The 25,352-nt window shown below is 38.5% G+C and overlaps 2 protein-coding genes across 2 annotated transcripts; both read right to left on the reverse strand.

The window, feature by feature from the left end:
• Positions 1–570: 570 nt before the first annotated feature.
• On the reverse strand, positions 571–12,081 carry wdr26b (WD repeat domain 26b). Its single transcript, XM_024291827.2, has 14 exons — positions 11,313–12,081; positions 9,436–9,535; positions 8,700–8,756; positions 7,822–7,958; positions 7,492–7,589; positions 7,213–7,369; positions 6,943–7,081; positions 5,670–5,810; positions 5,212–5,331; positions 4,915–5,060; positions 4,480–4,558; positions 4,247–4,376; positions 3,576–3,770; positions 571–2,623 (listed from the first exon to the last, which is right to left on the reverse strand). The coding sequence occupies exons 1-14, from the start codon at positions 11,615–11,617 to the stop codon at positions 2,598–2,600; spliced, it is 1,830 nt and encodes a 609-aa protein (XP_024147595.1). The 5' UTR covers positions 11,618–12,081; the 3' UTR covers positions 571–2,597.
• A 48-nt stretch (positions 12,082–12,129) lies between these two features.
• Positions 12,130–25,113, reverse strand: LOC112158145 (adenylate cyclase type 3). The gene is made up of 19 exons (XM_036210667.1): positions 24,433–25,113; positions 22,080–22,229; positions 21,419–21,558; positions 21,234–21,345; positions 19,994–20,121; positions 19,499–19,657; positions 19,261–19,420; positions 18,852–19,181; positions 18,556–18,803; positions 18,368–18,455; positions 18,127–18,243; positions 15,543–15,814; positions 15,378–15,459; positions 15,138–15,296; positions 13,811–13,957; positions 13,606–13,722; positions 13,399–13,525; positions 13,200–13,324; positions 12,130–13,104 (listed from the first exon to the last, which is right to left on the reverse strand). Exons 1-19 carry the CDS (start codon positions 25,111–25,113, stop codon positions 12,922–12,924), a joined length of 3,525 nt encoding a protein of 1,174 aa, XP_036066560.1. The 3' UTR covers positions 12,130–12,921.
• Positions 25,114–25,352: the final 239 nt, after the last annotated feature.

The following is a 25,352-nucleotide window of genomic DNA, read 5'->3' on the forward strand; positions in this document are numbered from 1 at the left end:
AGAGGAGTCCATTCTACGGTCCAAGAATTAAGAGGTTTCCAAAGTGTGAATATCAGACTATGACATAAAAAAATCTACATAAAACACCACTGTGTGCCTCGAGTGATTTGGCATTTCTAAGGATTACAGAAGTAGCAACGGCCAGTTTTACAATGGCACACTGAACAGAATACCAGTTAATCACACAGACATGCAATCAAGCAGATGTTCACAAGAAGGAAACTCTTTAAAGGCGAGGGCTGGATACTAGAACCTGAATTGATTGTATGTAACACGCTTCCTCTGACCCTCCTCTTTCTCACTGGTTATGGGTGTTACTGTGCATATTCGTTTTTGATAGTGGCGGCAGATAAATGAAACAAAATATTAATCACAAACAAAAGATATAAATATATGTAAAACAAAGCTATGGTTACTATAGTTACAAAAAAAAGAGGACTCCAAATGTCTGGTTATATTTTAATATGATCATACAGGGACAGAGTTCAACCAAAAAAAAAAAAAAAAGATATAATGTGAACAAAAAATTAAGTAACAAAAAAAATTCAATAAAAACAGACAGAAAAGCACTGTTTTGAAACATTTTACTGTAAATTGGTCTGTAGCAAATTGTCATTACAGCCCAGAAAGAAGGAGGAAGGGAGTGGATGGTGGACTGACCACTGGGTAACTTGGCTGGAGAGCAAAGGAGGCATTAATGCTGAATTCTCTCTCTAGGCTCCAAATGTGGTTCCCTCAAAATAAAGCCTAAAAAAATGTGAGGCTGAGTTTAGCAGTCCAGAAGTGCACAGGAGCACGGTTAAGGGTTCGATTCCATATGCAACCTGCTGCAAGATGTCAAGTATTTACCTGTGAAACCTTCTAAGCTGTATAAATAGCAGGTGGGGGGCAACCATGAGGTGTTAGGTCATTGCTGTGTGCGCCAGAGAGGTCTACTCAAAGTGCAGTTTGGATACTGAGGGTCCGTGTGCAACTATTTTATTAAAAAAAAAAAAAGAAAAAAAGAAAGGCAGTATGTGTTTTCTTCTGTTTGAGGATTGCTGTGCGATCGGTTCAGATTCATTTTAACATTTCCTCCAATAATTACAATCGTTCAGTTTTCTTATGAAATGACCTTTTGTTAATAACACTTCACAGGTCCTTCTTTTACAAAATACGCCTCAGTCAATTTGTTTTTTGTGCCAGAAATCCAGAACCATTTAAACGCTGAATGGTTAAAGACAAAAAAAAAAAAAACAATCTAATGTAAAATTAAAGCCCCGAATTTAAAAAAAGAAAAATGGCTATCAAGTATTCTTTGTTCCACAGAGGGAGGTCCCTTTGGGGCTTTGGATCACTCAGTTTAAAATCCTCTTTACATTTTCAAGATGGGAATAAATTCTGGGGAATTTATGGGGTGGGGGGGGGATTTTCTGCTGGTGTGAATTAAACACACACACATACCAAAAAAAACAAACAAACACGCCAACAGAATCTGCACCATTAGCTCACTCAAGCAAACGCGCTCACACCCACTCACGCAACAGGGACAGCAGTGTGTTTTTGAAGGTTTGAACAAAGTGTACGTCTTGATGGTGCGCCCCCCCCGTCCCGGCTGATATGTGGCCCGTGAAACTCTCCGTCCTCCTCTTAGGGCAGATGTGATGGGAGTTGTGCTGCAGCTAGCGCGACAGGGATTGCCGTCACCTCGAAATCTCAGAGCGACCGTCTGTGTTAAATTAAGGAATAAAAAGGCTCTCTTTCTAATGTCGAGAAACAAAACGCTGAATCTCCACGCTAAAGCTTTCCGTGGGCACTTCTTGAGCTAAGATTCCCCCTTTGAATTGAGAATAAACGCTATGACTATCATAAAAAAAATTCACACATTTAGCATAGCCTCTTTTTTTTGTCTGTTCATTGTCAGCTGGTCGGTAAGGTGGACTTTTCAGCCTTTGTCCAAAGGACAGAATATGAAGAATATAGCAAGAAACTGGGGGGGGTGTGGAAAACATACATACAAAAGAGTTGCTTTATCTCCCTATGCACCATCCTCCCCCAACAACAGCCCCCCCACGTCCATGGAGACACTAGACGAGCAGACAGGTTTAGTCCAATGAGAAGATGGCTGGTCTGCACCGTCTGTCTGTCTGTCTGGAGGCTTCACAGGAACTTCCATGTGCTCCATGCTCAAGGTGGAAGCGGGCTTCCTGGGAAACATGCGAGGACCTGGCATGGCTGCTGACCATGCAGTGAAATGGAGGAGGACGGAACAGTAGGAAGAAAAGAGCAGCCGGCACAGCTCACCGCTGGAGGATCCCACCGGTACTCACTGTTTTTTTTCTTTTTTTTAATTTTTTTCCAGACCTCCAGCCGGGATCAAACTTTTGAAAAAGGACTTGAAATATCCAGGATGTCCCTCTCCGTGTTTGCAAGTTGCCATTTTTTTCCCCTCCCCCCTCGGCCACTTTTCTTCTTGCTTTTGATTGCTCTTTTTGTGTTGTTGGTGGCCACCGCTAGCTTTTCTTCACTTCTGATTCTTCACTTCCGATTCCTTTGTCAATTTCGTCTTGGGATTTCTTGGATTGTTGTCAAAGAAAGATGCCGGCTGTTACTGACCATCAACTGTCCATGTTACTGCAATTTTCTATGGAGAAGAAAAACAAAAAAGACATGGCAAATAGTGTCACTAAATAAAAGAAAAAAATAGATTTTCTCTCAAAGTTAGTTAAACATTACAGTAAAAAGAGAAGATGATCTGATTCAGTCATTTGATTCTGAGTATCTGCTGATACTGAGTTCTAATCTCACATTTTTACAACAGGTTAAAAAAAGAAATGCAAAATAAACAGATTTGGGTTGTTCTCTAATTTTCCTTTAACCACTTTATTTGATCATTTATCAGTTAAACACAGCACTTCTGTGAAGTAGCTTGAACAATCAAAAGAATATAATATAATTATCAGCTGGAATTAAATAAACTTGTAAAAGTAGTTGATAATTAGTCATGTGAGAACGTTTGGAAACTGTTGCTTTAGTATTTTCAGAGTTATTGAACAATTTTGATCAGATGTGATTCATATCTTCATTAAAAACTCTTAACAATTAATTGTGATTTTACTTTAAAAGTGTTTTTGTTGAGTGTTCATGACTAGCTCACATCAACTGAATTATTGCATTTTGTAGATGGTCCCTTGACAGCCGTCCCTCAATTGAATTCTGATTTTAAAACAAAAAAAGTAACATTTTTCTCAATGTAAATGTTTTTTAAAAGCGTCATTAGGCACAGAAGTCTGTGAATATCTTTGCTAACTTCAACTTTCTAGTATTCTGCTGTGCTTTATGGCCATAAAATGTCGTGATCCCTTCATGATATGCAGACTCCTAGTATTTAGCTCTTTTAATAAGCTTAAAATATACAGTGCTGATTATAATAATGAAAATAAAATAAACATCCAGTTACTGATCGGGATGTAAAATCTGACACTATGTGATTGGATGGGACATTTGTAGTTTCTAAACCCATCTAACTTATCTGCCACAAACGTTTTACAAAATAAAATAAAACTTCTGGGCTCTTAATAGATAGAGACATTTACCGTGGAGTCCGTCTGCCTCTTGTGAGTCTTGAAAGGGGGCGGGACCCCAGATGCGCACGGTGCCGTCATCTGAGGCTGAAGCCATGAGTCCCGGGACGGCTGGGTTCCAGCTCACGCAGTTCACTGTACGCGTATGACCTGTGAGTTCAGCGATGGGGAGTTCCCCGCGCCTATGCCAGATGTACACTTTGTGGTCTGAGGAAGACAGAATGTGAGTGCAACACAAATGTGTCAGAGCTGATGCACAAAGACGATATTTCCTAGTATTCCATATGCTTTTTAAAGGGTAACCAAACCCTAAATCTACTTTTTTTTGGCTGTTGACCTCAGTAAATGGGGCTTTAAAAAATTCCATCTGTCAGTCATTGCCAAATTTTTGACAAATTAAAATAAACTTGTTTAATTGTTGAAAATATAGTCTAAAACCATCAGGTTGAAACGAGGTACTACATTTGAATTTTGTGATTGGTCAAACCATTTAAGTTCCACGTCTTAAATCTGCAGCTCCAGTAATGGTAACAGTCCTGTTCCCCAGCCCCACCCCTCTGACTGGATTTGGGTGGAGTCCCTGTTTGGTTACCCTTTAATTTCATACAGGTGTTTGCATCCAAATTCCTTTCTGGCGTGCTAGCATCACAAAGGTGTTTATTTTTGTATCACTGGCGTTTTACCTTCACTTCCACTGGCGATGAAGTCTTCGTTGTGTCCTCCAAAGCAGGAGTGGATGGTGTAGAAGCCCTGGGTCACACCCTGGTACTTCCTCACCAGCACCCGGTCTTGAAGATCCCACAGGTGCACTCCCTGTAAAACGTCACCATAAAACGATCCATTTCTACTCAGACTTTTCTCCTTCCAGGTATTGTGTTGAAAAAATAAGAAGGTGTAGTTGAAAACAAAGGCTTACCTGAGTTGCTACATTTAACAAAGCTAATCTACCGTTCTTTGAAACAGTAAAGGACATGATAGGGTGGTCCTCTTGAACTCTGCAAGTGAGATACAAACAGTCCATCAGGGATTTGGCCATTTTATAGCAACGTTTTGAAGATGAGAAACTAAAATTATGATCAAATATAGGGAACAATAACACCATTTAAGACCCACTCCGATGGAAATTTAAACATGTTCTTGTAATATTTTTGTCACGCCGGAGGACATATTTAAAAAAAAATTAAGCTAAAATGTTCATTTCTGAGGGATGATGGGAAATAGGGCCAGGCTAACTCAGCGTCAATAGTCCCGCCCACAACTTCAAGGTCAATTTCTAATGAAATATTGCCAAAACAACAGTATTTTTTAATTTAAAAGACCTTTACAAAAGCTTGACGGCCAAAATACGTACATGTTTCTGTCCGTGAGGTCCTCAAAGTTGTACCCTCGGATTCGCTGGTGGGTGTCTGAGGCCAACACTGTCCTGCCATCGCTCAGGCACCACAGGCACTGCACCCTTACCCCTTCCCAGGAGTCTAACAAGTTCCCGTCCAGATCCTGACAGGGATACAGAAGAAACTATCTATGCTCTGCTGTTTCAAATAGAAACAGTAGTATTTGCTTAAATAAAACTAAACACTGAGCTTAGAATAAACATACAACTTAAAGAGGAATAACACATTTAAATAGAATAAAACAATCCACTCACACACTGATAAAACTGTCCTCTTTGTCCTCCGGTGACGAAACGTTTGCCGTCTGGATTCCAGGCCACGCTGGTCAGACTGTCTTCATGGGACTGCGACATTTTGGTCCGCAGCTCCCCCGTCTGGCGAACAGAGGCATTGAAAGAAGGCAGCAGAAAAACAGATGAGCAAACAAGAACAGGGGGATGGGATTCAGCCAGCAGACACATTAAGAGACGGGGAGGGAGGGGGGAGGAGTTAAAGGAAAGGAGCAGGTCGGGGACTGGACAGGTGAATAGAAGAGGTCATTGAGTACACAAGAATTAATAGCGTATCTGGACACTTATTATTTTTTTTTTATATATATTAAAAGTAGAATAAATAGTTAATGAACTAGTTGTCGATTCTATTCATTGGTACAAAAGATTTTGAAAAGCAATCTCTCCAGCCCCCCTCAGAGGTTCCTCTGCATTCACGGTACCTGAATATTCCAGAGCCAGAGCTCAGAGCAGTCATCCGGTCCACAGGCTATCAGGTAGGTGTCGTCAGGACTCCAGGCTAAGTAGGAGACTCCGTACGCGTGGCCTTCCAGAGTTCGCAGGAGCTTCAGCTGGTGGCTCTCCTGCACAAAAGAAGAACTGAATCAATCCATGACAAAGACCTGCTAAGAATCTAACTCAGAAGCTCCAACGATTTAGACTTGCTTTGGGTAATTCAACAAAAATAAGTAGACCTCCAAAATGTCAGGCAGACTCAAAATATGTTTTTCTTTACTTATAAAGTCGGATATTGATTATATTAATATATGGATTCATTTTACTCTGAAGCTAATCTCTTTCATTTCTTTTCTGTTGGAACAAAAACTTGTCGGAATACTCTGAATGAAACCGTCAGTGAAAGATTAAAAATACTAAGTGGAAAATCTGGTTCCAGCAATAAGTTTCAGCCAGGAAAATGTCACCATCGAATTTGTACATGTTATCTTACTATAACTGCACACATTTTTGTGCATTTTCCAATCTTCCAGGAGTCCTTGGATAAGAGTCTAGAGCAAAAAAAAAGAAGGGAAGGAAAATTTCCATATCTGACTTTTATTTTTATAGCAGATCTAACAAAATAAAAAAAAAATGTATCTGTTTTCTTTAAAATGAGAAATTGAAAAGGATGAGATTCGAACCGTCATGAATGTCAAAAGCTTTTCTGATTTAAAATGTTACCAGTTAACGTGGAATGTTTGCAAATTATTCATAGATTGTATTTAGAAACTTAATTTTGAATTTTCTTACCAAGTATTTATAAGTTTGGAGGATTTGATTAAAACCTTGCATAATTAAAGTGAGGTAAGGGTGTGATCTGATGCATTCTTTTGTTGTGTGTCATTACATCAGTCTGTTCAGCACACACTTTTAAAGATAAACTTTAATTTTCTTAAAAAGAAAGTTTGTCACAGATAAAATTAGAACACAAACTCTGGGATCTTTGTTTTTGGATTGAAATATTTTCCTTACAACCTTTCTAGATGAGTTTTTTAAGCCTCATGTGTGTATCTGGTTCCGTTTGTTAACTTGAGATGCTTTAACACATCTTCCTTGATGTCACTTTCTTTTGTGTTAACAATTTAAGTCTGAGACAGTTACTTTTTATTGTTAATAGACATGTTAATCTTCAACATTTTTATATCTGCTACTAGTTTCTAAAGGTTAACTGTTGCACGTTTTTAAACTCCCTGTGCCGCTGCCTTGATCTTTACTCACCATGTCAACCTGCCAGATTATGACCGTGGTGTCTTTGGAGCCTGTCGCTAGTTTGGTGCCGTCGTTTGAGAATTTGCAGAACCACACTTCGTTACAGTGCTCCGTCAGAATCTGTTGGGTGTAACAGGGGAACTGCTTCCTGTAACAAATAAAAAAAACTGACTTGAGGATCCTCAAGTGTCCAGAAGCTGCAGGAAATCAGCAAACCCAGATGTGAAGAGAAGCTTGTGAAGCAGGAGAACAAACAGAAGATTGACTGTTTCTCATCACCTGCTGCAGACGTGATCCAGAAGAAGAGAGACAGAGTCCAGGCTGTTATCCATCTTGGTGTTGTGGTAAAGGCAGCGGTCCCTCTGGAGCTCCACGGCTTGCTTTAACAGGGTGTGAAGTCGCCTTGGGGGCAACATCACAGAGGGCGGCAGGTATGCTGTCGTAAAAAAAAAGGAAGAAACAGGAAAATACCCCCAATGTGAACAAGTTCATGCCTGCATGTTAAAATGTGGTGTTGTCCTGCAGTGGATGCTCGTTCTACCATAGTGTGAAACTTACTCTGGAGCTTGTCCAACAGCCGACAGCGTGAGGCTGTACCCTTCCCCTCCCACTCTGCCTTGGCTCGAAGATCCTCAGCATGGCTGCACATCAGATATCTGTAGGAACAAGAACAATAAGGGGGAGCAGACAATTAAAGGAAACGTGAAAAAACTGAACTTTTTATTTACATTTTATAAAAACTTGTCAATCATGCAGTATTTACATAGACAGTTATGCCCTGAAGATGGTTATCACAAACCAGTAGGTGATCAAAGGTGCATCAGTTGGTGGATCTGATGTTTGTCGTTACATGGGTGTGGTTAAAAAAACACAAGATGAAAAAATTACCCGCTGAGTACATGGATGCGATCTGTGTTGTACTTGAGTGGAGTCAGCTCTCCCCTGAGAACCTGCAAAGCCTCCAGGACTTTACCGTCCTCCAGATACTCCAAGTACTTCTGCTGCAACAACAGGAACTTCATACGCTGAGAGGAAGGAAGCAGAGATAACGAAAGAGGTTATAATTCATTTATAGTTGCTTTCTAAGACAATAAATCTCAAATAAATCACCAATTATTATCTGTGGTCATTAAACGGTATCAAGCCACTTCCATTTTCACTACTTTTACTGGGAGGTAAAGTCGTGTGTTTGACAAATTCTGAACGCCACCAGAAACATTTGAGTCTTGAAGTGAGTCTTATCTCAGCTATGCAGCACAAACCAAAGAAGAGCCCGAAAAACAGTTTTAACTGTAACACAATGATTCCAGAAGTCACACGCCCGCGTATGCAAAGAAAACTCTCACACAACCACTTTCAAAAGCTTCAACCATGTGGGATAAAGGTCATCTGTGTAATCACCGTACAGTCGTAACCGGTAAAGCGACCACAGAAACAGTTTTGGGTTAAATCCAGCTGAAAGCGAACTCTGGTGGGTATTTCATAAACCATGAATATAAAGTATTTTTATTGATTGTTGGATAGAATTAACATTAAAAATATAAATGATTTAATATAAAAGCATTTTAAGTAACTGTAAATTCCATCAAACCTTATTTTTGCTGTTAAAGTTGTGCTTAAGCTCACATTTTAGTATCTAACAGACATCTAGAATAGCTCAGCCTTCTGTGAGCCTGCTTTATAACACCAAACTTCTGGAAGCAGCCGCTGAGCCTACAAAGTGACCGTCATTCAGTCCAGTTGGGTATACAGCAAAGTGAGCTCACCACAATAGCGTTGGGAGAATGCATCAGTGCTCTCAGCTCGTTGAGATCATTCTCAGCCTGGACAGAAACAAAAGGGGCATGATGTGTGAGCTCAGCACTTTTCATGCATGCAGAGAAGAGGGAAAAATATTAGAATTAGTAATTCAATCATTATACAAAAAAAACTTGATTAGTGTCCATATTTATCAACCAATATACAAAAAAATGCTTCAATAAAGAGTAGTGGGGAGAAAAACAAGAAAACATTCATGAATCTGCAGCAAATATCTAGTAAATTATGAAAGCTCGGATTTTATTTGTTGCTGCAGGCAAAAATGTTAAGAATTAGAAGCCACTCGAAGTTCATTAAGATAGTTAAGCTCCCAATTACTACGTTTGGAGCTGCAAAACCCAGTTGGCATGTAGCTGCAGCAAACTAATTATATTAAACTCAACATCATTCTGATACAGAAGCTGTGATAATGTAAGAAACACCAGCAAATATTGGTATGAGCCAGGTGAAGATGTTATGACAATCACCGATGGATTTCAATTAAAAAATCACTAAAGATGTCTCGTTCAAGCTAGACGGTGCATTTTGGAAATATTTGAAGAAGAAAAAATAAAAATTCAGAGAGACCACAATTGACATAATGCACACAGAAACACAATTTACAAAGAAAGACATGAACTCATGTTTTTACAGATCTTTGATCAGATTTCTTGTTGGTTAGACACACTGTTAAACCAGACCAACCTTTTCCCACTCCCCTTCCATGACATGGTTGCGGAACTTGGTGGCGGACGGGTGTTCCAGTCTGCAGCCCGATTCCTGCATCAGCAGATCAACCGTCTGACTATGGACGAACAGACAGGGAGCAAAACAATGTCAGACTGTGAAGATGTTGACTTAAAAAAAAAAAAAAAAAAGATAATTTCCCACCAGCTGTCACTTCAGCAGCTAGTGACCTTCCTTAATCTAATGTGGAAGTTTAAAATCAGCATACAATTGTATTTCAAGGGTATATTTTGTAATGACATCACCCATTTATGAAAAATAATACCCCTTCAGGAAAGGAAGTGCGGGATTTGTAAACAACACCACCACTGAAAACCGTGATCTGCTAAATCTGGAAGGAGAGGACCCCCAGATGGGGTTTATTTTATTTTATGCAAAACTGAAGTCTCTGCAGTTCACCCACTCCGTCTGTGCATAAAGCACAAGCATGCCAAATATTCTCTCAGCTTAACATATTTCGCCACAAATATGCCTGCTGAGATGCGCGTGTGTGTGCAAGATAATGAAAACAAGTCTGCAGATGGGGGTGGGGGTGACACCTTCAGCATGATGACATCATGCTCAGGTATCAATGAAGTGGCGCAGCAGCTCTGTGTTGAGCCTCTCATCCAGCTGACTGCTACACAGGCTTATCTTGCGTTCCCTAAGCTTCAGGCAACGCAACTTGTAAGCAACCCCCCCACTGTAAAGAGCAGTATCCCTCATTATGCTGATTTATCCGCTTTCCTTGGTGGGAGAACCTGATCATGACAAAAGTTAGAGAAATCTACCACATCCATTTTAAAGAGGACACAAATCCCACTATGCTATAATTAGATTCCTGCACAGCCTTTCCATCTAAAACAGCTGGTGAGAGCGCATTCCTCAGCCGCCATGAAAACCGACCGATTCTGCTCAATTCAGGAACAAATGCTGCTGAGTGTCTTGCAACAAACACCATCAAAAAAAAAAAAAAACCCACAGGTCCTCATCGTGGGTTGTCAGGTCGCTTTCAAACCGCGACACTGACGTAAACACATCGCACATAAACATACTAATCTACTTTAAACATCAACCTAAATATCTGACGAATAAAATCGCTTTTGCAAAAAGAAAACATCCAAATAACTTGCTTTCACTAGCATCTGTCATTACTGTTTTTAGACACTGATTTGAAAAAACGTTTCGTGTTTATTTTTACAAGGTGAAACACCGGAAAAACACTAATTTGTTTGGATGAAAATTGCTGTAAACCAAAAATAAATAAACCCCGGGATATTATTTTAACGCAACAACTCTCAAACTAAAAAAGTACAAACACCCTAATCTATTCTATTCATTATACAGGTTTTAACTTTATATCAGTACAAAACCCTAATAAGTTAATAGATCCTGTCCTGAGTGAATAAACGCTGCTAAAGCTGGATGATGTAATGCTTTTTATTCAGGGCAAAATGTGGATCTTTGCTAACACAACATGGCGTTTCAGTCCCAAAACAAACTTTATTTGGTGGTAAATTAGCATAACAATGACAGCCTGGTTGTTGTTTTATACGAGCAGGAACATTTAATGTCAGAACACAACAACTCGGCGCAGGCTAGTGCCGTTAGCTCTCAGGCTAACTGTTATTGTGCAAGATGGACCCCTTCTTTTTACCAAATGCCGAGCTGACAGGCTAACTTACAACCCCATCCCCCATGTTTGTGTCTGTCAAGCGCTCTAATAGCCTTTTTTCTTGCTAGGTGCGCGTGCATAGTTTCCCGAAGCCTCAAAAACTGTTGTTGTTAAATTGTGTAACTTTAACAATAAATGTGTACTGAATATTTTTGTCAAGTTGCACACCGGATAAACTTACTTCAGCCCCAGTCCGTGGAGATGTTGCCCTATTAATCGTATGACATCTTCCTCCGCCTGCGACAGTCGTTTCTTCTTCTTCAACGAGCCAACCTCCGAGTTTAGAGCCATCGAGGCAGCCGAAGTCCCGACACAGGGCCCAATTGAAGAGCCATTACTGGTACCGACACTATTGCCGTTGTCCGTGCTGGACAGAAGCCCATTGGAGTGGGTTCCACCAGCCGAGGATGACTCCCCGTTTTGTGCGCTATTTAGGCAGGGTACTTCTGAAGATTCTTGTCCTTGTCCTGCCCCGTTTGACTGCATACTGCTGAGATTATTGACAACACTTCGGTTAAACTGAATGGCCGAGGTGGTTTGAGAGTGTGTAGCAAGTCCCAAGACAACTCCAGAGAGGCCTGTTAAAACTGTTGAAGCCCCGGGCTCTCCTACTCCCTCCGCCGCCGAGGCTCGGTGCTTCTTCCGCGGGGGCGGCGACGCTCCGCCGGTGTCCGAGTCGGAGGAGGAGGAAGCGGAGGCCAGAGTTTCCTCACCGAGAGCGGCCGTGGTTAGAATCCGGCGGAGCTCCGGGTGGGAAATGAAGGTTAACCTTCCAGACTTGAGGCCTTGTTGTCGAGCACGGAGCGACCTGTCAGTTAGCGTGTTTTGTTGATGTTTCTCTACAAACAGCTGCAACTCTAATGGAGTCCTGACGCTCTGACGTAACCGGAAATTCCTACACTATCAAGCTTCCGGGTAGAGCTGTAATCCGTGGGTGGCGCATGGGAACTATTAACCATATACTCCTTTAAAATAAAATAAAATAAAATAAAATAAAATAATGCAATGATTAAATACATACTTTATTGTCCATAGAATCCTCATTCATGAAATGTTTGTTTGTTTATTTATTTATTTTTGTTTGTTTGAAACACAGTTTAAATACACATTAAAAACCCAACCAAGGAAAACTTGTTACCAATGCAAATTGAAATGTAAAAAGTGAAGAACTATACCCACTTCTGAAAAAGAAACATTGAATAATCCAATACTAAATTCTAAAAATGTTTTCTACTTCTCAAACGATTTGACAGTCATTCAAATCTATTAAAATATGTCTAAATTGGTATTTAAAATGTACAATTAAATCATCCTAGGCAAAAGGATTCGTATTTTTTTTTTATTTAACACAGTGAATTTCTTTATAACTATACATCATTTTTACATTTGTTTTTGTAAATCAAAACAGTTAAAAAATGGAAGTATGCAACATTTTAGCCTAAAAGATGGAAGCTTCCTGAAATTTAACCAAACTATTAACAATTAAAATCCCATGTAACTAGTCGGTTTCTTTTGGAACAAGATTTCTTTTAAGAAATTTGTAAAATGTTTTATTTTATAGGATGTACCCTTAGAAAACAACACGTTAAAATGTAAACAAAATAGAGAAGCCTATTAATAAGAATTCAATTTTGCTTGATAATCAAATATTATATTGACATGTTAGCTCTTTTTCCCAAGTTTAGCAAACGTTAGAAATAGTTTTTAAAAAGTCTTAGAAACTGAATTTTGAATGATAAAAAAAAATGTTTTCTTCAGGTATTTATGTGTTTTAGTCATCCTTCCAATAGTCAGGAAAGGGTTTCAACTTGGTGTGGAAGAGCAGTTGTCACAGAACTCGCGAGACCACTGGGCTTGTCTTTTCCTTTCATGAAAAATGTAAGCAGCTCTCCTTTGCCTTTGACAAATATGGGGCCTCTTCGGATAAAGCGGAAACCGAACTCCTTCAGGATGTCAAAGCAGTCCTCCACCACCTTAGGATAAAGAGGAAAACATTTTAAAAACAGATTGAGTCTTAAAGTGTTTAGTAATGTTGAGTCAGCAAAATGGTGCACGGCTGCATAAACACCTGGATGTTTCCCATCACTCCAGTCGACTCCATTCTGCTGGCCACATTGACCGTGTTACCCCAGATGTCATAATGAGGTTTACGCGCTCCAATAACTCCAGCGAGAACTGCTCCTTTATTCATACCTAAAGGAATAAACAAGAAGACATGAACAGTAGCAAACATGGAAGCCTTAAGGTGCATGCAGGCTTTTGCTGACCAATCCGAAGCATAAAGTTGTTGAAGGACTGTTTGTTGAGGTTGTCAAGGGTGACTTTCATTGCCAAAGCAAAGTCTGCCAGGTAAGCCAGATGCTGCCAGCGTTCTGTTAGTGACCGGTCCTCTAACTGGGGAGAAAGAGGATAACGCTTTTAAATTTCACCAAGTTTTAACTAAATGAAGCAGCAAAATCTTCAGACGATCTCACCTTGCAGTTGCTGTATCCATTGGTGTTACTCCCTGGTGTGAGTCCGGAAGCAGCCATGTAGGTGCTTCCTATTGTCTTGATCTTAGTGATGCACTGGAACTCATCTCTGTCTAACAACTACAAAAAAAAGCTGATTACTTTTAAAAACATTTCTGGCAACAGTTTAAATTTGATGTCAAGTTAAGCATGTTTGCATTGAACCCACACTGTCAAAGTCTGAGATGATCTCATTGAGAATCCGAAGACACTCGATGCCTCCATTGTTGATGCCCTCCTCAGTGTAGAAATCAGAGAAGTTGGGGATAGAAGCAAACATGACGCCTATTTCATCGTACGACTGACTGTACAGCTCCTGTACATAAAAAAGGCGTTTTTAACACTTGTTTTAATATAAGGTCAAGAAATTATTAAGCTGTATTAATAAAAATGACCACAAGGTGGCACTATTTTGTAAGGAATTAGGATATTTTTTAAATTAACAAATTCAACATTACATATTACATTTAAAGTTACAAAACAAAGGGCAAAAGTAAGACAGTCTGAGCAGCCAATAAAAGAATAAAAATAATTATATAATATAAAAAGCAAATTAATAAAACAATTGTAATGTATTAAAACAACCCAAAATTATAAATAAATAAGAAGGAAAAATGCACTAGATTGAATAAACTGAGAAATTATCTAAAAGATTCAAAGCATTTTTATTTTCTAGTCTTTGAAGGGATTGACAAAAAAAATTCAAGTCGTTTCTGAAAAAATAAAAAAAAGGTTGGGGACTATTAAAAAAAAACGACATTTTTGAATAAAAATGTCCAGGAAATTGTAAAATTATTAACAAAAAACTGTATTCCCTTGTCTTTATTAATATGATCGAATTGAATATTTATATAGTTAAATGAAATAATTTTATTTTTTGTTGAAATCAATCATAAATTGTTCCAAAAGAATATTAACAGTTGCAATCAGGTGTCTTTGAGTTTCAACATCATTTTGACACAACAGGCATAAATTATCTTGTATATTAAATCTTAACCTTAAAAATTCTTTACATGGATATATGTTATTGATTGTTTTAAAAGTCATTTCTTCCATTTATGGGAATTAGTAAAATTGGTAATTACAACCAGAGGGAACAAATACAGAAGAAAACAAAATGGTGCAACAAAATAATCACAAATTCAGTAACGCAAGGCTTATTTTTGATCTTAATTAGCTTTTATTCAAGATTTTAAAGAATTATTCCAGGAGTCTCAAACTCATTTTTGCCTCATTTTCACTTACACCACCACAACTTGATTTTAAAATTAAAATAAATTCTAACCCTTGTTTTTAAACTCCTTTATTTCTTTAATTTCACAAATAAATAATAATAAAGTATTGATTTCCTAAAACATTTGAGCCAGTTTGAATTTGTAATATTTGATATTTTTAATTTTGCCAACAGTTATGTGGCCCTCAAAGGACATGACAGGTCAACATGTTGCCCCCAGAACATCAAATAGTGACAAACTTGCCACAAACTCCTAAAATACCTCATCTCTCTTTTTTGTGCCCAGAAAATGTTTGGCCACATGCTCTGGCAGCATGTTGGTGACCAGCGCTTCATTCCAGCGCCTCATCTCAAGCACTTTCTCCTTCTGGTCGTGCACGCCAATCTTCCAAAGGAACAGTTTCCTGGACTGATGCTCCAACTGCAGACAAAAAGAATAAAACATAAAGTTCTTTTGTTTTGGCTGCAGCTTAATTAAACTTTAAATTTATGCATCACTTACATGACGAGCAAAGAGGTAAAAGCTGATCATCATGACAATAATCATTACAGTCATTAAGTATTTGGACGGCACCATGGAGGTTCTGGAATACAAAGCAGGATTATCAAAATAAAATAACGACAAGATGAAGATACAATTAATTGTTCACTTTAAATAAAGTTTTACCTGTCAGAAGCAAACTGCATGTAGTCATACAGATCAAAGATGTCCTTCCAGCTGTAGATGTTAACAGCTCCAGCTGCTGTGACTACAAGCATCATGAGACCCAGTTTGATTATGTGGCTGACCTGTACCAGCATGGCTGTTGCAATGAGCGACATCACAGCCATGAAGCTGTAATATTTGGGGTTTTCTGCACATCCGTTGTCACCGATTGACTCCAGCATAGGACCCATGGTGCTGTTGAAGACCCGGAGGGACGACGGCACACAGCTTAACTGCAACGTCAAGCAGGAAGTCGGAAAAATATCAGTTATCTGGTCTTAAACCCATGGTAATGGAACCCTGATTTCCCATGTGCCAGTACTGAGGTATCCAGCCGCTCTTCTCAAATCCATTCAAGACTAAATATCGGAACCAGTTCTGCAAAATCAATGTGTATAAAGTCCTTATAAGACTTATAAGTATTTGAGTCTTCCTTGTGGAAAATCTCCCTTAAAACCGATGTGCACAAGTGTCAATCAAATGTGGCGTACACCAAGGACATGCTCTGTCCCCACTGCTGTTCTGCAAAGGTCTGAACCCCTTCAGTCAAAATATCAACAAGACTGGCCATGGATACGACTCAGGAATGGGACCACTGTCAGTCATCTTCACTACATGGATTAGATCAAGCTATAAGCTAAGAGTGATTGTGGCACCGACTCCCTGATCCATCCACACCACCAGGATCTACAGTATTCTCCGTCTGTGCTGTCAAGCTCTGTGTGAGGACGTATGGCTGCTGCAAGGCCGGACATTTGGGAGTCTGTTTGTGTCAGTCGGTCCGTCCATTCCTTCCTTCCTTAAATCCATCATTCCTTCCTTCCTTCTTTAAATCCATTTTCCCTTCCTTCACTCCATCCTTCCTTCCTACCTTCCATCCTTCCTTCTTTCCTTATTTAAATCCATCAGTCCTTCCTTCCTTCCTTCCTTCCTTCCATCCTACCTTCTTTAAATCCACCATTCCTTCCTTCCATCCTTCCTTCCTTCCTTCTTTAAATCCATCCTTCCTTCCTTCTTTAAATCCACCATTCCTTCCTTCCTTCTTTCCTTCCTTAAATCCATCATTCCTTCTTTCCTTCCTAACTTCATTCCTTCCTTCCTTCCTTCTTTAAATCCATAATTCCTTCCTTCCTTCTTTCCTTCCTTAAATCCATCAATCCTTCCTTACTACCTTCCTTCCTTCCTTCCTTAAATCCATCATTCCTTCCTTCTTTCCTTCCTTAAATCCATCAATCCTTCCTTCCTTCCTTCCTTCCTTCCTTCCTTCCTTCCTTCAAATGGAACTTTAACTGATTATTTTTTTACTCAGACATATTTGCAAAGACAGAACCACTTGATCAAGCTTACATTCATTTATTTATCGTGCTCTTCAGACTTTGTTCAGAGGAAGTTACATCATTTATATATCATTTATATTTCTGCAAAGTCCTGTTATGTTCAAACCTTTGTATGTTCTAACAAAAATTTATGTAAAGTTGCATAATAAAATATATTGAATATTGCATTTTAATTTTGGAGCAGATGATGTCTTTTGAGCTTATTATAAACCCTTGAGCCTGTCTGGTCATTCTCCTCTGACCTCTGGCATCAATAAGCCATTTCCACCAATGAATAGCTGTTTTCTCTTTTCTGACCATTCTCTGTAAACCCTACACTGAAAAAAGTGAAACGTTGGATCAATTTACCAAAATTATTTAATTTGTTATTTATAAAATTATTACTTTTCATCAAATTGAATTTTTAAAATGATTGTTTACTCAACTCAGGCTTTTATTTGATAAAAACGAATATTTTTAAATGTAACAAAGTACAGAACTTCTATTAATTGATGCAACGTTTCACTTTTTACAGTGTAGAGATGGTTGTGGGCGAAAATCCCAGTAGATCAGCAGTTTCTAAAATCCTCAGATCAACCTGTTTAACACCAAACATTATGAGACATTCCAATTCACTTCAAAGTCACTTCAATCACCTTTCTTCCCCATCCTGATGCTGCAGATCATCTTGACCATCTCTACATTGAGCTGCTGCCATGAGATTGTGTATATGCATAAAAAGGTGCACATTTCTATGTCTTCTTTTACTTTTAATTTTTTTCCACATATTCATGACTAAATATCCTAAATATGTTCATCAAATGTATTCATATGTGATTATTTCTTTGTTTTTCCTCTTTTTGTTTTGATTGCTTCAACCATGCTGCCATAAACACAGTACCAACTGTCATCCTCCTTTTTTTCCTACATTTCATTTATTTCTTTTGAGCATATTTGACGTAGTTTAAATGACACTAATGTTGGCTGTGTTATCCTCAAATGCCTCAAAGCCATCAGTGTGTGTAGCAGGTTGCTCCTGAGAGGTTGAGCCAGCACCATCAAGGCAGACTAATGGACCCCGCTGGGAGCATGCAGTCAGACACATAAAAGACAGCAACCGTCTGACGCGCACAAAGTGGAAACACACTCATGGAAAGCCATTGTTAAAAAAAAAAACAAAAAGAAACAAAATCTTGGAGTTTTCTTATTTTGACATAACCAAGTCTTACCATGTCAGCGATTACCGCCATGGTTAAAACAAATATGGCTGCCATGGCCCATGTGTTTCTCGCCCACCTGGTGCGATCGATCCACATGGAGAAGGAAACCAGCCGTTTGGAGAACATCTGTGACAAAAACACAAAATCGTATTTTCTCTAAAATTAAAAAATTTCTTTATATTTATCAGCATGTTATAGAAACAGACTGATCACAGAAAAAGAAATCCAAGTGAATTCAACCAGAATTTACCCTGGGGAAGATGGCGGCCAGGGAGCACAGTGTGAGGGTTAGTAGCAACACCCCTCCAATGACAAGAGTCACATAATTCACAACAAGTCTGCAACAACACAAGTAAACAACAGTTTTGCTCAAACAGATCCAGGATCATTGAAGGCAGAAATCCGATTTCATCAAGTCAAGATGAAGCGTTGACTCACAGCGGATCTATGAACACCTCCATAGCTGTGATGAAGAAGAGCACTATGATGCAGCAGAAGAAGGCCGCTCCACTTCGCTTCTCCTTCTCTGAGGAGTAGTGCTCCTCTAGCTTATTGTCCACAAAACAGAGAGTAACGGGGTTGATTTTATGATCCTTCATTCTGTCAGAAAAAAACAGAAAAAAATTATTTGTGGAGGATTTTTGCTTGTTTTTCTGTAAATATAAAAATATACAGTAAGTATCCCCAAAAAGTTGAGATCAAGGCCAAAAGTTGGATCAAGTATTCATTCAAGCCTTCAAGTTGGATAACTTTAAAGTTTCGTTTTGCTTTTGTCTTCTCCTACATTTGCTGAGACTCTCTGTCCAGGAGCTCCTGCTGCAGCCGTCTGTTGATCGCTTGCTCCTCAACCATCTTGTTCCTCTGAAAGTCCATGCAAAAAATGGACAAAGAAGCCCCATTTTTGCAGCTTTACGTGTGTATTGTATCCTGAGATTTTTGACAGATAATCTTTTGTTTTCATTCACCTCTTGTTTGGGAGCAGTTGGCACTAATTGGAGCGAGCTCGTGGTTCCCTGGGAGGCTCTGGTGTTGATCAGCTCCTTTGAATTTCTACTGTCTGCTGTCTAAAATAAAAATAAAAATAGAGTTAACTGTGGAAATCCATGTTTTTTGTAGTATTTAAAGGGGTTATAAAACTCTCACCTCTCTATTAAGCTCTTGTTCTGCCTGTTTTGGCACAAGAACTAGATACGTATCAATGCCTTTCTCCAGCAGGTACTCACACCTCTCCCCACCGTTCCCCGGCTCCACCTCAAACTCCCCGTGCAGGCTGTCCTTGGTGCTTTGTGAGATATGTACTCTCCTGAAAGGCACAGAGATTTTCTTCAACCAAAACTCAAGAAATGTGAGATGACAAAAGAGTCTCGATGTCGCTCCATACCCTGGAATTCCACCTGATTCCATCTTGTTAGCCACAGTGACGTCCGTGGACCAGACATCAAACTGCCAGCGCTTCTGCCCGAGCACGCCGCCGAGCACGGTGCCGGTGTGAACGCCCACGCGCATGTCCACGTCCGTTTTTGTCATTTCACGAACGTACCTGGATGAAAAGTGGAGACCGTTTTTCTTTCATGTATGTTAAAAGATTCCCATTCTCTTTTTTAGCCCTCATGGATATTTCTTTGACTCCTGCCGCTCTGCAGAAACTATGTCTCTAAAAGCAACACAGGCTTTTTGGTTTTGCCTAAAAACTGCGTAATCATAGTTAAAAGACAAAAAATAAAATATAGTTCGACTTAATAACTAAGAAAATTTGTAAATTGCTTTGATATCCACAAGTACAGCAATACTTTTATGAAAACTTTGTCCAAATATTGTAACTTTTTGAGTTTTTTCTTTCTTTTTTTTATGAGATAAAGTAGAAGTAGTTACTCACGAGATGGCATCCACCATCGCCAGGCCCATCATTATCGAGCAAACGGCGTGGTCGTCTCGGAAGTCTGGAAGGCCGCAAATACAGTAGTAACAATCTCCAAGAATCTTAATCCTCAGCTGATGGTATTGCTGGAAGAACAAAAAAAATATTTCCAAAAAGGTTTTGGATGCAATTGCAGATATTTAGATAAGTATTTTAAACTTCCTGAAATGCTTTTTTTAAGTATATAGTTATATGCATCCAAAATATTACAAAATACTCATTTTTCTATGTATTCATCCTTGGAAGATGTTTCTGTCAATCATGATAAATGAATGAATTGTGATTTTAAATGTGAAAATGCTACAAAATGTGTTAGATGGAAAAGATTCCTAAAAAGATTTTCTGAGGGGATGTTATAAATACGAAAAAATCAGATGGATGGTAACAATTTTTAGGATGTTTTCTAATCATTTGCATAAATGAAGCACTTTGGAAGCTTTTCAAAATAAAAAGTGCTTTAAATTTAAAAATGTTTGTTTCTCTAATGCTCCTTTTTTAGGTTTTTTTTAAGCTGTTCTGAAATTTTTTAAAATATGTCCTAAATACAAAAACATATATTTTTTCATTGGTTAAAGCTTTATTAATTACAAATTTGTGTTCATATCATTTTTGCACTCAAACAAATTCAAAACTCAAACTAGTTTTTAACTTTTGGGCCCGATATTATTAGTATCTAATTATTTTCAATTTCAGAATGAGTTTATTTCAATAGATATTTCAATATTTTGTAACCCACGGAAAAGTTTAGGTATTTGTGTTAAATTGATTGTCTAATTCTGTCTATTTTCCTGTAATTCTGGTGAAATACAAATAAATTGACTTTTGTCCTCAAGAAAATTTTGCTGTTTTGTTTGTTGTTTTTCAAGTTAGAAAGTCATTTTTCCGAACACCACACGAACGCAGCGTTTTTCTTTTTCCCTGAGTGACATCACTAAAATAACAAAAAAAGTAGTTGTTTTTAAATCAGTATTTTGTAATTTTTCTGTTTTAAATATATATACAATTTCAATTAAAAAAAATTAAAGGATGTTTTCGTTCAGATTTCACTTTATTTATTTCTATTGTGAGGTACTAAAATACTCCAAATCTGGCCCTTTTAGAACCCTTTGTGGCCCATGAGGAAAAAATTTTGCCCCTCCCCCCGATATATAACAGAGTAACAGAAAGAAAAACTTTTTTTTTTTTTTTTAATACTCACAGCTGCCAATTTGTCAAAACGGGCAAAGAGTTCATTGAGCAGCTTTACCAGCTCTTGAGCACTACAGGCGGACGATAACTGGGTGAAGCCTACAATGTCTGCAAAAAGGATGCTGTGGAGCAAACAGAAGTATGTAAAGAAACATTTCTTTTGATTGAGAAAGGAGGAACTTGGTTGAGTCTGACCTGACGTTTTCATGGCGGTACATGTACATGGTGTTAAACTGCTGCTGCTGCTGGACGTCGGTCTGATCGGCCTGATTCTTCATGCCCTGCAGCATTTCATCAGCGATGTGTTTGGGAAGGATGGACAGCAAGAGTTCCTCCTGTTTGAACAGTTTAAGGATATTCCGTTACTGTAACTGTAGCTTTTGAATTGCTGTAAATTTTGCCAATTGTGCACTAATTATTTAGGTCAAATATTTTAGGATTTCCTTGGCTGCTCGCTAGTTTTTAAAGCTCTTACCGTTGAGTTGCAATAATTTGCTTTAAAAACATCAGTTAAACCACCATGGGAATTAACACAACTTTCAAATATAGTCAGCTTTTTAATAGCTTTTTCTTATATCTGTGTTCCAAGTACGCCAGAAAACATGCTTCGGAAATATCTGGAAAAAGGCTAAATGCAGTATACAGTTATGACTTCCTTTTTTTGTTTCTTCTTACTAGCTCCCTGATGGCAGCCACTGTGGTGAAAACAACAGTCTCCCTAATTGCCCTATTATCTCTAAGCAGAGCAAAACACGGTTTAATAGTGCAGCACAGGTGTTCCACCTGTCTTTTTTGGAAAAAAAGAAAGAAGTACAGAATAAGATAATCCTCAGGTGTGTGTGCCGTCCTTCTTTACCTGTTGAGTGCTCTGCTCCTCCAGAGTAAGTTTGACCTGCAGAGACTGTCGAGCTTCTAAAAAGGCCGTCCTGTACTTCCTGTCGGCCATGTAGAAGGACATCACACCCACTAAGGTGGCTCCGGCGTATAGCATCACATTAGCAAGGAGCTGAAGGGAGGAGAAAACGTTTTTCTGTCAAACCAGCATGCATCTGTCAGCTGATGGAGTGGAAATATTTAACGTTTTTTATGCGTAATCATAAGAAACAAAAACGGGTGCATAAATGTTGATGTAACTTTGCTAAATGAATGTGATGTGCTCCTTATTTGCTTTTGGTTAATGCCTTCATCACCACTTTGTGTCAGTAAAAAAAACTAGACATAAAACATGTTGGAAGAACAAACATGGCTACAAAATGCTAAAAACAAGGCAGAATGAAGTAAAAAGCACAAAATCAAAGTGAAAATGAGCTTTTTAACATAAATAAAATAGCACTTTTCAAGAGAAAAAAACGCTGTACAAGGAGTACAAATTCAGATAAAAGATAATTTAAAAAGTTATTTTTTTTATCTTAAATTATGTGAATTTAGTGTATAATAGTTTATGAAATTTATTTTTAAATGATGTATCATCTTATTTTTTCATTTATAGATTTATTAAATAAATATAAAAAGATAAGTAGACTCAAAACTGGTAGAAATATTTATACTAGAAGCTGATTTTACAAAAAAAAAGTATAATCAAGTTTGTTTTAAGTATATTTTTTAAAACTAAAACTAAGATTGTGTACTTCTAGCTTACTTCGTAGGCACATATTATAGATTGACTAAACAAGTTCATGCTAAGTGTACATAGATTATACTTTGAATTATACTACAAGTCTAAATATTTTTATCCCATACTTCTCACTGTCCTAAAACATTTTCTCAGAAAGCATTAAAAGTGGAGTAGATGTATTCTTGGGATATTTCCAGTATATTAAATAAATATATTTATCTATTATATATTATTTATTTAACATATTTATTTAATATTTAAGTTTACTACTTCTAAGATAAAATCAAACCTTAAAAGCTACATTAAAGGTACACTTCAAAGTGTACTTTTAATACTCAGAATAAGGTTTATTGTTAGTAAACTAATAGTAGACCAGAACGGTTCCTCCAAGTCTACTTTTATAAACTAAAAGTGGGCCAATTTATTTACATAGAAGTATACCTGTCAGTAAACTCCCAGCATATTTTTAAGTGTACTTGATACATTTTGACAAATATACTGTTCTATACTTAAATATACTTTAAAACATTTACTTGAAGTATACTTATTTCTAGTAAGGGTGTAATACTATGAAAAAGTCAGAGAGAATACTGTTTAACTTTTTATACAGTCAAAGTTATAAAAATTAGAGGTTCTTGTAATAAACTATTATATCATATCAAGCATATCATTACATAAAAACATCCAGAAGTTATTTATAGAAGGAGAAAATACACATAATTTAAGGTGAACAGGGAAGTGAAAAAATAGTATAACCCAACGATAATGGATTTAATATTCTGGTGTTTGATCAAAAGATATAAAAATATTGAATAGTAAAAAAAGTTACGAGCACACGGTATTGGCACAACACAACAATATATCATAAATCATATGTATAAAGATAATTTTTAGAACATTACAATAATTTTAATAGTAAACATGGGTATAAATGTATAAATATATGGTTATTATTGTTATTATAATTATTATAGCTGTTATACCAAAGGGGCTATACCTGGCAAAATCAATTTTTCTGAGCTTTTAATACTATGGTATAATGTTAATTACTCATGAAAAACAACCCCAAAGCAGTATTTTTGCTCAATTTATGCATCTCTGAGTTCCTCTAAAAAACCTGCGTTCTGAGCACCAGCCCCTCTCAATCCACAAAAATGAGTGGATCCTCACAATGTGATGTCAAAAAGAGGAGAACCGTCCTTTTCAGGAAGAGTCCGCACTGTCAGCTCCGCCTCCAGGCCTCCACACACACACCACCACTTTCTCCGCGGAGCTGGCGGTAATCGCGAAATGCTTACATTTACGCACATCCAACTTTACAAAAGTTGAAATGTTTGTTTTTGTGAGCGAAACGTCTTTACTTCTGGGTAGGAAAATAAACTTGCGAAAATAACTTATATTTGTTAAAAATTTATATCATTATTTATATGGATATGATTAACGTTATCCATGATATAGGCTCCTTAAAAGTAAACTTCGTCAGATTACTTAATTTAACTGGACTTTTTTATTACAATAGTGAGAGCCTAAAAATGAATGAACATTTTTAGAATATAATAATATCTGCTAAATATTTATAAATATTTTTTACTACCTGTCTGACAAGCATGGCCCCCTGCAGGTGGTCCTGAAAGGTTTGGGCCACTGTCACCCCCAGAACCAAGGTGTGAACTCCGCAGGAGAGCGCCGTCAGGAGGATGAGGGGCAACAGGTTGAGCGGCAGAGTCAGGAAACCGGTGAAGCTGAAGAAAGTCTGCCAGCCCACCGAGTCACTGGCTCCAGAGAACCGCTGGTAGTTCAGGCTCATGTAACACAGGACGTGGATGGTGACCATCATCCACAGCACGTACGGCACCGCTCCACGCGCCACGGGGGACGAAGGCAGCTTGCGGAACCGGCACAGCAGGTACAGCGCCACATCTGCCAGCAGCCCCGCCGCCGCCACCAGCAGCATCACCAGCTTGTCCCGCGTGTACACCACCGCACACATGATGATGATGAAGGCATTGAACAAAGCCGCGAAAACCACCAGCACCAGCAGGTTCTCCTCCCTCTGTCGCCGAAAGTAGCTCTGGTAAAGTCTCTCCAGTGACTCCGGCGTAAAGGTGAGGCGCACCGAGAGCGGCAGGCAGTGGCAGCATCTGGACCGGATCACTGCCACCTCACGGCTCCGACGCGGGTCATGACCAGCAGCGCCGGGCACCCGCACGGAATACTCCACAGAGCATTCCGTGGACGGCTCCGTCTCTGATGTGGGTACCCGGTCCAGTGGCATGGAGTGCTCAAGGAAAATCACTCAGGTTAGGAGAATCCAAAGGCGCACAGATCCCAAAAATCCATGGAAGATGTGCAACGATGGCCATCACTGAACATTTGGATCAAAAAGATACAAATAAAGACATCCTTCATACCTTGATCAAAACTAAATCCTTTATCTTTCAAACATCTCAAAAAGTCCGACTTTTTTTTGCAGCTGAAGTTTTTCTGGGCAGCCTGGAGCCACATCATCCATTT

The sequence above is a fragment of the Oryzias melastigma genome, linkage group LG24 (assembly GCF_002922805.2).
Source record: "Oryzias melastigma strain HK-1 linkage group LG24, ASM292280v2, whole genome shotgun sequence".
In the NCBI taxonomy this organism is placed as follows: domain Eukaryota; kingdom Metazoa; phylum Chordata; class Actinopteri; order Beloniformes; family Adrianichthyidae; genus Oryzias; species Oryzias melastigma.